Genomic DNA, 12,266 nt, shown 5'->3' with positions numbered 1-12,266 from the left:
ACACTAAAGCTGACAATACCTGCCTAACTTTGATCTATGGAGATAAAGTATATTTTACAGAAAAAACTGAATATGAGTTATGGAGAGAATTTTCTGGATGATTATTAAATACAAATGTTAAGAATGCCAAAAGACAAGTTGCTTATCACTTCTGCAAACCTATTAATGATGACGCTTAAATTTTGTGTCTAACTCTAAACAAATGAGAAGGGGGGGGAAAGAGAAATGGATTAAAAACAGCGAAGATTAGGTTATCTAAGAAAAAGGGCTAAATTTAAATAAAATACTTCAACAAGAAAAATTACCCTATATTAAGTAACACAGTCTGGTAGGATAAAATGCATAACTTAAATATAAAGGAGACAATACATATTTTACAGTTATGAAAGAACAAACCTAGGGCAATTTATTTTTAATAATATACCCAGTGTTAGCTGAGAACAATGTGAATAACTGAAGGCAAAAACAAGGAAAAGAGCATACAGTTTGAATTCAGGCTTTGCTAAGGACTGACGGCTCAAGGGGAAATGAACCGTTCTACTGGGAATGGAACAGATGGTCACTCTTGAGCAACTTCAGCTATTTGAGAATTTACTAGCACAGGAAGAGAAAAAAAGCATTGAAGCAAGATGTCCTTGACAAGCTTTTGTTAAGCTTTATGAAAAATAAATACAGCCTGAAAAATAAGACCTAAGCCACATCACTTGAGAAAGACTATGCAATTAAAGATCACTGGAAAGTCCACAAGGGTGACAAAACTGAACATCCTTTGCAACATTTCGTATCTCTTCTTCCTTCATTTTATGAAGTACTGATGAAAGGATTAAAAAGTGATCTTTCCTTAAATCTAAGCAAAAACATATTTACTTTTCCTAATAGCACATAACAACTGACCTTCCTCATGTTAAAAATCGGTGACAAAACTGGTTTTCAGCAGGAAAACACAAAATATTATGATGCAGTTAAAGACAGAAAAAAATGTCAGATTCTAACGAATCTGAAGTGCGAGGAATTCCTACTTAACTGGCTGCCTAGTATAATGTGTTGATAAGGAGTGGTTAATTTTCTCATATTAGAACAATCTTCTAAAACCATCACATGAAAAATGAGAAACCGAAATGTATGTTAAATAGACTAATTTCACATACCACTAAATTATCATTAGTAGTCCTTACCATACTCATCATCCTGGCAAAACAAATGATGTAACACAGAAAGCAAACGAATCTCTCATGAAAACAACTCCTTTGCTAACTAAATTGTCTAGATGATCCTTTTATTGCTAAATGATCCAATTTCTACCTTGATTTTAAAGTTGTATGTGTTGGTTTTAAAGGCCATAGTCTTTTCTGGGTAACTTACTCTGTTCTGAAAAAAATCACTATATGCCTCAATGACGCATCATAATACAACATGCCAAGTACATCTTCCCCTTGATAAGCCTCTGACCTACTACACATCATAAGGGATCTTCCTCGAGTATCTATCCATGCTGTCCACATGTATCTACAGACTATCATTCTGTGTTAACCACCTCTGCAAACCACTTAGCTGTATGTCTCTACTTTTTCCTTGCCAGAATAAGTCCCTGCTGCCCATAAGCTGGTTAAGAACAATCTATCCCTCCAAAACAACCACCATAAGCTCTGTGATTTCTGACTACAGAAGATTCATTTCTACAATGAATAACTGGGATAAATGTAAGTAATCCAGTAAGGAAAAGCCATGGGTTTTGGAGCTGGTAGGAGAAAATTTGTCTTGGCAGCAAAGTAGAGAATACATAATTAGACCATACCAATAACACTGAGAAATAAGCAAACTCTAGCAGGACTGAACATGAGCCAGCAGTGTGCCCTGGCACAAAAGAAGTCAAATAGTATCCTTGGCAGTATTAACTGAAGCATGGCCAGTTATTAAGCAGTTATTAAGGGGAGGGATTATGCCGCTCTACTCGGCACTTATTACACTGCACCTAGAACACAGCATCCAGTGTTGGGGCTCCCAAAAGAGGACAGACATGAATAAACTGGAGTAAATCCAGCAGAGAAGCATGAACATAGGCAGGCTATGGAACACCCCACTCCTCAGCCTCTCCTGATAGGGAAGGGCTTGCCCAGCCTGGAGAACAGATTGCTTCAGGACCTGACAGCAGCCCCCTGATATCTGCAAGGAGGTGATCAAGAATACAAAGCCAGACTCCTCAGAGTGGTGCATGATGAGAGCATGGCAGACCAAAAATCTATCGAAAAAAAGAGAGCTTTAGTTTGGATAGAAGGAATAATCTTTTCAACCCTGAGGACAACCAAGCAGTTTGTCAGAGTGGCTGTACAGTCTCCATCCTTGGAGATTTTCCAAACCATGGGATAAAGTCCTGAGCAACCTCACAGCTCACATGGCTTTGAGCAAGAAGCTGGGGATTAGAGACTGCTTGATTAAGGGAGCTGAACACGATGACCCCTAGAAGTCCCTTCCAACCTCAAACATTCTATGTTTCTGCAACTTCCTGAGGTCTCTTCCAACCTGAGTTTTCCTATGAATTTACTGAATAAAAAGTTAGATAATTCAGGTTTATAATGACTAGTTTAAATAGCAACTTAGAATCACAGAATGGTTTGGGTTAGAAAGGACCTGAAGATCATCTAGTTCCAATCCTCCTAGCCATGGGCTGGAATACCACACACCAAACCGTTTCACCCAAGACTCTGTCCAACCTGGCACTTTCAACACTGCCAGGGATGGAGCAATCACAACTTAAACTAGAAGTAAAAATAGCTCTGGTTGTTTCAAACTATGAAGTCATTCAAAGTCCATAGAACATCTGATACAAGTAGGAAGCTTCTAATACAGGGTTGGAAAACAATGTCAGTGACTAATAACACCAAAATAAAGTAAAAATATTCTATGAATAATAACAAAAGCAGAAGATTAGAGAAGAGCACTGGTTTCCTTTTTTTAATGCAGAATTTTACAAGAATAAGAAACTGTCAAGCAAGCAGCTTATAGTTTCCCTAAAACATTTTGAAGAAAAAAAAAAAAAATCCATCACTCTCAAGTTTGACTTGTAAATAAATCTTTCAAAAGCAAAGGATACATCCCCAAACTGATTTTTTCTCCAAACTGATAAAATTCTATCTCCAGTGAAGTAAATAACCACATCCCTATGAAAACCCAGCCAACGAAGTTGGAAGATTTTGTTTTGTTCTTCCTATTTCTAACAAAAAAGTCCCTGTCAGGTCTCCTGACAATCAACAAGCTACCTTGTAGCATGTGTTTGTCATACACAAAAACCTTCCACTTAAAACTTTACATTTTCTTTTTCAAGTTTAGAGTTGAACCACTGAATGTTAGAAGTCTTTTATCTTTGGAAAAAAACATAAAAATCTAAAGTATGTTTAATGCTCTTCAGGAAAAGATTAAGTCTAATTAGTGCTTTCAGTACTGAAACTGAAATTTATTCAACTCTAAGATGTGTCTTAATGTTCAAGTGGAACCTGGTTAATTAAGGAAAATTATTATCATGTAGTTGACAGAAAAAGCTATCTCCTGTGGTAAGAAACCTTTATTTAAACACTCTTCATACTCTGAGTTTATTTAAAAGAAAGACAGACTAGCAAGCTTAATTTAATTCTGTGGTTTAATGACTAACTCAGAAGAATGTGTATTGCATTCATTTTCCAGGAAAGTTAATATAGCATGCTCAGAAACATAAGAAGAGTTGTAACAGTACAGATTGTCCCTGCACAATGCTCAATGAGTGACTGTGGTTACTACCATTAGCAGAAGCCTTTGAGATTTGGACCCATAATCAATTTATTTACAGAATGGGAAATCCTTCTTCTTATATTCAGGAGTCACTGAGCCTTGTCTATGATCGTTACTTCAATTTTCTGTCATAGAAATAACCAGGATTTGAGTTTTTTACTTTTGTGTTGAGGTACTACAAAAATGCAACTGATATAATATGTACCATAATTGATAACTCCTAGTTATCCTGTTGTATATCCTGTTCAAGTTCCCGAAAGAAAATTTATGAGCCATTTTTATTTCTGAAGGGAAAACAAAGATCAGTAGAATAGTTTGGAAACTATTACTATTATCTCAAGCTTCCCCTCCTCAAATATGTAACACATCAATGATCAATGCTTTGTGATATAAAAATCAAACACATCTAGTCATCGATATCAACGAATGTAAGAGAACTAGGCTAAAGGCAAAATTATTGCTTTTCTTGTGTCCTTTTAGTTACTGTTTTCTTGTGTCTTTTTATCACATCTTAATCTAGAAGATGGCACCTAGATTCAGTGTGACTTGCGCAAAGCCCAGTAAGTACCGTGGTATCAGATGTGAGACAGTCTGAGTTGCCCAACTGCAAAAGGCTGACAGTGAAGTTTGGAAAGAATCTCCTTCAGCTGCACAGCTATCAGTGCTATTGAAAATAGGACAGAAACATCTGTAAGGAATTACCTCTTTACTTTCCCTGTGAACATTTGGCTTTTAAAAAGGAGAAGGAAAGAGGGAGAAAAAGAGGTATCTCTAAGAGAAGGCAGAACCTACCTACTGTAATACTCCCAGTTTTGGTCTGAAGGCTGGTGTTACCTATTAAGAAGAGAAGGAAAAAACATTAAAAGCATATTTAACTGCTTTCTGAAATTGTAACAAAGGCTAAAGCAATGTGGACCTATACAAGGGCATTGCAGTTGTAGTAGTATCCCTCATTTGCATATAGAAGCAAAATAGCACACACCAGATATATTGCTTGAATATTATTGCTTTACAAACAAAAAATCTCAACACATGTGGGTAACAGTGAATTGATTCCAGATGAGAAAAACACTGAGTAAAGCTTAAAGACACAGACTGGATGCAAGAAAGAAAAGCAGAGATGCACTGTGAGGCTAAAGCACAGAATTTTTGTATTTTATTTTGGGCCAAATTTTTGCATGTTTCTCTGATGCCTGCGACAGCACTATGGATGATTTAAATAGCTCAACAGGATTAGTAACACAAACAGTCCCTATTTTCCCCTTTTATTTATACAGATAGATAAGACACAGACACATACACAGACAAATATGTGTGTCTATAGATATAGGCGCACATATATTCCCCCTGCCCCGCTCTGAGGATGGGTTGGTTACTTGTTTTCCTTTCTTTTTCTGAAAAGGCTGCTTCCCGGACTTACTGAACTTTACCTATTCCCTCCAAATTTATTCTCATGTGCATGATGATCTCTTGTCAATGCTTTTCACTGACTTCAGTGAAATCTGAGTGCACTGGAGAAACCGGAGAACAAAAGTGAGTAATGCAGAACACAGAATGGTCTCCCAGTGAACTTGAATTAGTCTGAACAGGCACTGGTGTTTTAGCCTCAAAAATCTCAAGATGAATAGTCTTCCCCTTTATCTATGGAACCAAGAGAATCTGAAAGGATGACAGAAGTACCTCGTAACAGAAAATCCATCTATACCTACTAACAAAGTTTGTAGTAACTTCCATAGTTACACATGTATGCTACACATGTATAATTGAATCATAGAATAGCTAGGGTTGGAAAGGACCTTAAGACCATCTAGCTCCAACCCCTCTGCCATGGGCAGGGACGCCTCACACTAAACCATGTCACCCATTACAGCCGTTACTTTTTCCCAGTAAAAGGATAAAGCTAGTGACCATGGACAGATGTCTTCCGTTTTCTATGAATGTAAATGATTTTCTAATGTTATACCTGTCTATGCAAATGGCTATCACAGAGTCATAGAAAAAACAGACTTTAAAGATAGGCAAAGAAATCAGTGGTCTACAGCAGAAAAAAATTGCAGAAAAAAAGACTGCCTCAACAAATGCTTTAATTTTAAAAACTAAACCACAACATGTCATTCCTGCCACACTCTCATCCTCCCAGGAGGACAGATTGCAAAATAAAAGGTTGATAATAGTAACCAAGTCCAAGTTAGTAATACACATTATTCACAACAATTTTCAGATCTTTCAGAACTGGCCTTTAAAAATGGCATGTGGGTCAAGCTTTGCTCCTATTTTCTGTAATTACAGAGTGCAAACAACCATTAGGGTAAAATGCATTCCACTGCATGTGACCTGTAGTGCTTTTCTTAGTGGTCTGTGGGCTGAAAGCTAGAAAAGCAGCCTAACATCAATAGTCTTCAATTCATCATTTCAAGCACACACTGCACAAAATACTTACGGCTTCTGAAAAATCAGTTGAAACAAAACCGTATTTAAAAGAACCTGAAAGACGTTTGGCTTTACCATTTGCTGTTATTAAGAGACACACTATAATTACCCCACCCTTTTCCCTATATTATCATGACTAGTACTTATTTTTGTACAAGCTACAAAAAAGCCTTTGGTTTTGTCAGCTAGCAGCTTCCACGGAGCTGAAGCTTGAGTACACTCTGCCTGCATATAGCCCCTGGGACTTGGGGATTTCTGGTTTGCTCTTTGTTTTTCTGGGGTTTTTTGCTTTCTGTTTTAATAAGCAGGTCCTTGAAAAATATTAAAACATGTTGAAATCAAACTCCTATTAACCCCAAACTTAAATGGCAGATACAACTAATGCTGCAAAAAAAAAAAAAAACAAAACATATTAGTGTGATAGGCTCACTTCAAATATTTATCTAAAAAATGTTGGTTTTAAAGCAGATAGGAATGGCCTGCTGTGTTATGACCGTGCAGTGGTCCCATAAAGGCCAATGCTTACAATTTTTAAGGTAGCCAAGCATCTTTTTGGTCATATCAAGGACAAAGAGAAAGAGCTGACCAGAGGTAATTACTAGTTTGATTCTTATATCCAACTGACTTAAGCACTGTAGCACAATACTATAAAGTCCAAAATATAATAGTTTTAACAGAATATTGATGACAGTGGCTTGGTTCTTGGATTGCTTCTGAAGAAATACTTATCTTTTCTATTATGTATAAGCTCCTCCACAAACACTATAAAACTTCAAACTACTTCAAACTCCTGGAAGACAGGATCAGCATAGGGCTGGAGCAAAAGATGGCTTTTGGGATATAAATAAAGGCATCACTTCACACTGTATTATTTCCATTCTTTCCATTTGTTTTGAAAGCTCTCAAGATGGCATGATTCAGATGCACAGAAGAAACAAACCACCACACAGCTTTTTACCACTTTGACTTTGCATTTCAAATTTCAGGCTTAAGTACAGTCATGCCTAAAAAGGAATGAAGTTAATTTCTACAATCCCACGATCACTGAAATCCAGAAACATAGGAAATGAAATTTATGGAACATGCTTTGGTATATCGGATTCTTTTCAGAAGGGATTATGGAATACCAAGCTCAAGCATTATACCATTCTACCTTCAAAACATTGCACATTTTCTGCTTCATCTTATGCAGGTCACTATAAGGCAGCTATATGGTCGCCTTTTCCTATTTATTAATTAGCATGTAAATACATAAAGTAACTTCAGTAACTGTGTTTTCCAGTGTGATTCTCTTATATTGAAATAGTTACTAGACTATGACAGAAGAACAGATCAAAAGCAAACAAAGTCTGTCACGTGAGACAAAACAACCCTGTAAGGCAGTGAAAGCTGAGTACTTGCTGTTTGCAAAGAAGCTTTGCAGGTAAGGACCTGGCACTGTGATATACACCAACTTCTGCACGAATCACTATCTGTATGATAAGCATATCCAGCACGTAATATTGCAAATGCAGTCTCATAAGAGAATTTTGTGTCCAATTTGGGTCTTCCCAGTCAAAAAAGACACTGAGGTACTGAGGTGAGGTCAGAGAAGGGTATTGAGAAGCATACTACTGCCAACTATAGTACCAGCATCCTGTCAGCTATAAGGAAACAGTGGACTTAACTGGCCAAGAAACAATCTTTCCAAGCGTTTACAAACCAAACTACACTACCTTATGAGCAAAAACCAGAAGTGGCCACTTGTTTTCTAACATAAAATTATGAAAGGAGTTTATCTTTTCCATCAGTATTTATGCATTTGTGTGCATATATATATGTAATATAATAATTTAAAATACTTTAAAAGTATTTGCTTTTACTATTAAAACATGACTGAGGAGCATGTTTTGCAGGATATTTTCTCTGGAAAGATAGAAGAGCCAAGCTAATGTTAGTGCGCAATTGTTTTGAAAAGAAACAGCTAAAATAACATTAGGTGTTCCAGACCCATTTCATAGAGAGCTCATAAAAATAATCCTGAAGTGACATAAGAAACGTCTGTGTAATTTGGACACAATTCTATTTGTTTTCATATTGTTCTTCAGCTAGATGACAATGAGGCATTACTAAGGAAGTCACCAACTACAGCAGTTAATCATTTTTGTCAAAATAAGCTTTTGGCTGTGCACAGGGGCATGACCATGCCCACACACTGATCAGTAAGCAACATCATTATATGGGTTTGAAGTTATAAAAACCAAACCAAAATAGCTGAGACAGAAGTACATGTAACAATACAGACTACATGTTAAAAAAATCCAATAACATAAGAAGTTATTTCTACCTATGCATGCTGAAGTGAACTTTACCTAACAGGTTTAGAAACAATTCTTAAATTTACTATAAATGGACAAAGGACTTGCTCCTTTAAGGAAGAGTCATTTCTCAAGATGACAACACAAAACTGCTACAAAATTGCAGCAAATTGCTTCTAAGGCATAAAGTTGTAAATCTGGAACTCTGACTGACCCCAGTAATTTTCACTCTTTGTACATTGTTACACTCGTTTGTCACATTGGGTGACCTGGTTTAGTGTGAGATGTCCCTGCCCATGGCAGGGGGTTGGAACTAGATGATCTTGGAGTCCTTTCCAACCCTAACTATTCTATGATTCTATTCTACATCCCCCAGTTTGTTTTACTTGATGTTAAATCACCAAACCCACACTACAGCACAGGCAGAATTCAGTGGGAACTTTGTTAAACTAGAAAACCACACCAGCTTCTAACCTTGAGTGCTGTTTAAATAAAAGATTATCAAGTTAGTTTTAGTTCTGGGTGAAGAACTTTAAAAGGTGGATGGATTAGAGACTTTCCTCACACTCCCAATCACAGAACAGAAACTGTCACCACTCTATTAGTATAGCGCGCCAGCAGAGACAGAGACCATTTTCTGCTAAAAACTAAATGCAACCATACTTCTTAGCAGATGCAGTAAGAGCTACTTCTTCTATGAAGAAAATAAAGGACTGAGAGAGGGGAAGAAAAACCTCTTTACTACGTATAATTTTCATTGCTGAATTTTAAAATAGTTTTACATCCTTAGTATGTGTTATGTTTCTCTCCTACAAAATACACTTTTTGCTATTTCATAAGTATGCTTACAAAGTTGTTTTAAAAACAAATAAATGCAGCATACTATATATATAAGTTAGTTATTTTCAAGTCTGTCCCTAACAGACAGAACTGTTTTGTTCATACACTGTGCACAGTTGATCTAGTAACAGTCTATAGTATTAGTCCATTTGTTACAGTGAACATTATGTACACCTTCAAAGCAGACAAATTTGCTCAGTATTTTCTTCTTACCATGAATACTTCCCAGCAGAATATCACCAGCTACTGAAGACAGACGTGATGATTCTGCATAGAGATACTTAGTTTTCAGCAGCCCATCTTCAGTAGATATGTTGATGGATGTCCCCTGCAGCTTCTCTATATTCACACTCTAAGAGAAATAAACTTAAATAAACATAATGGAAAACCTGGCATCACAGTTTGAAAAGGCATAGGGAAGTAATAGTATTTAGAGGCAAAACAAATGGAAAGCAGTTGTTAGCTCAGAACAGTCATGTTCTCAGTTAAAAGCTACACAAGGCAAAACAAAACACCTTTACAACCAAGAGCTCTGACCAGAAAGTTAATGATTCATTACAACATTCCAATGAATTACTACGTAAGTCATACAGGTGAAGAACCCAAACAGACACAAAGTGATCTATTTTTAAGAAAAAACACTTAATTTTTAGAAGTAAACAAACAGATTAGCTGTAATAATGAAGACATAACATTCATGCAGCATTATGATGCTTAAAGCTTTGATAATCGGTTTTCTGTCACCACATACTGAAACATCCACTGTCTTTGTTACATAGAGCAATTTACACAGATTTTTAACTAGGTCACTTTATAGACATAGCTTTGGTGAAGGTTTGCAAAAAAAGCCACAGCTGCAGTTTTCCTCAGTATAGTTGCTCATATTATCTCAGTTACTCAGGCCTCTATTCTTGGACTTAAGCCTTAAGCTATACAAAGCCTTGAAAATGAGGGATAGATATCCATTTTGACTTCTTTTCAATAGAAATGGAGATGAAGTATAAGATTTGAAAAGTTGCATTATGGACAGATTTGGAAAATAAAAGGTGATAAATGCATCGAGACCTCATGGCAGCCTTCCAGTATCTGAAGGGGCCTACAAGGATGCCAGAGAGGGACTCTCAGGAATTGTAATGATAGGACATGGTGTAATGGGTTTAAACTAAAACAGGGGAAGGTCAGGTTAGATATAAGGAAGAAGTTGTTTACTGCAAGGGGAGTGAGGCACTTGAACAGGTTGCCCAAAGACGTGGCAAACGCTTCATCTCTGTCAGTGTTCAAGGCCAGGTTAGATAGAGCCTTGCGTGACATGGTCTAGTGCGAGACATCCCTGCCCATGACAGGGGGGGGTGGAACTAGATGATCTGAAGGTCCTTTCCAACCCTAACCATTCTATGATTCTACGCTTTCATCTGTCTGCCAGTAACTAGTCATGTGACAACCTATCTGAAAAAAACAGAGGAAATTACATGATTATGCAGCTACCTTATGAATTGAACTCGTATTATTCCCCAGTTAAATGTGATTTACGATGCAATCATTCAACAGTTCATACTTAACACTTTCAATCCACTTCATTTTAGCATTGTCATCTTGTGGAAAAAAAGTTCATACAAAAGTCTGCTGACCCTTCTGGTGTTTTATTACATAAAGAATAAGCTATGGATTAAGTATGAGGTATTCTGACAAACAGCAACTAGTGTTTCACAAAATCCATGCTGTACTGTGCCCCAAAAAGTGAGCCAAAGAGGCTGGTTTAGTATGGACTGTATGTCAGTCAAATTACACTGTGACCATACCAATCCATGCATACTGAGCTTTACACCATCTTCTCACGTAAGAATACTGACTGGACTACTGTCTCAGGACGTGATCATAGAATAGTTAGGGTTGGAAAGGACCTTAAGATCATCTCTCTGCCATGGGCAGGGACACCTCACATTAAACCATGTCACCCAAGGCTCTGTCCAATCCAGCTTTGAACATCGCCAGGGATGGAGCATTCACAGCTTCCCTGGGAAGCCCATTTCGGTGCCTCACCACCCTTACAGTAAAGAAAATCAATTAGTAAAGAAAATTACAGGAAAAGTTGACGTTACACCATCAAGTAGGTCTCCAAGAATGTAACAAGACACATTAACTTACAATAATTTACATACATACTATAAAAAAATAAAGCAAAACCAACCACCAATACAATGAAGATTTGTTTCAGAATAACTGAAATAAGGTAGGGGAGTTGGACTGCTCAAGTATAAAACTAAAAAAGTATCCTAGATAGGAAAAGTGTAAAAAAAAATGGGATTATTTTTTACTGAGACTATGTTTTCAACCCCAAATTCTTAAACTTTTATGAATTTTTGGCAGAACATAGCTGTTTGGCTCTGTTAAATAAGCACTATAGAAAAGTCCCTGTGGCACAGATTAGCTAATGATTCCCCAGTAAAACAAATTTGATTATTTTTGTCCACTGAACCACTAGGTTTTCTGGAAAAATTCCTCCCCTTGAGGGTAGAGCCTTGGGAGATTGTAGTTACTGAGACTGACCACATGCTTAAGTTCCAGTTTCTTACCCTTTAAAGTGTCAGTCTATCTTCATAAATCAGACTGAGAATGTTTGGGTTTGCACCTGAACACATCTTGCTATGTTTAACTAAGACACAAACATCATCTTCCCCACATATTCCTCTTCTTGGCCTTCCTTTTTGTGCTATCCTTGCTCAAATATTTTACTAGTGCCTTCCCCATTTTCTCCCTTAAAAATATTCTGTTTCCCAAGTGCTTAGTGCCTTTTACCACATCCTTTCCCTCCCCACCTTCAGGAGGGGGCTGGAAATGCTGACAGTCATAATTACATAATGATGACTACAACTGGTTTAAGAAACATCTCATACAAACACACACAGGAGATGTAAGGTTGATTGACTGTTAACATGA

At 37.0% G+C, this 12,266-nt stretch overlaps 1 protein-coding gene across 1 annotated transcript in view; it reads right to left on the bottom strand.

Moving 5' to 3' along the window:
• The window catches only part of FAM185A (family with sequence similarity 185 member A), a 37,956-nt gene that overhangs the window by 14,796 nt on the left and 10,894 nt on the right, over positions 1-12,266 (bottom strand). Inside the window, exons 4-5 of the mRNA XM_062632049.1 lie at positions 9,543-9,681; positions 4,555-4,596 (exon numbers count right to left, since the gene is read on the bottom strand). Of these exons, the coding sequence (XP_062488033.1) occupies positions 4,555-4,596; positions 9,543-9,681 (181 nt within the window). The remainder of the gene's footprint in view (positions 1-4,554; positions 4,597-9,542; positions 9,682-12,266) is intronic.

Source organism: Pezoporus occidentalis, unplaced genomic scaffold, assembly GCF_034315485.1.
Source record: "Pezoporus occidentalis ecotype Australia unplaced genomic scaffold, CSIRO_AGI_Poc_V1 ctg38, whole genome shotgun sequence".
Classification (NCBI taxonomy): Eukaryota; Metazoa; Chordata; class Aves; order Psittaciformes; family Psittacidae; genus Pezoporus; species Pezoporus occidentalis.
Note: the sequence above shows the minus strand (reverse complement) of the source record. Positions and strands in the feature narration are given on the sequence as shown.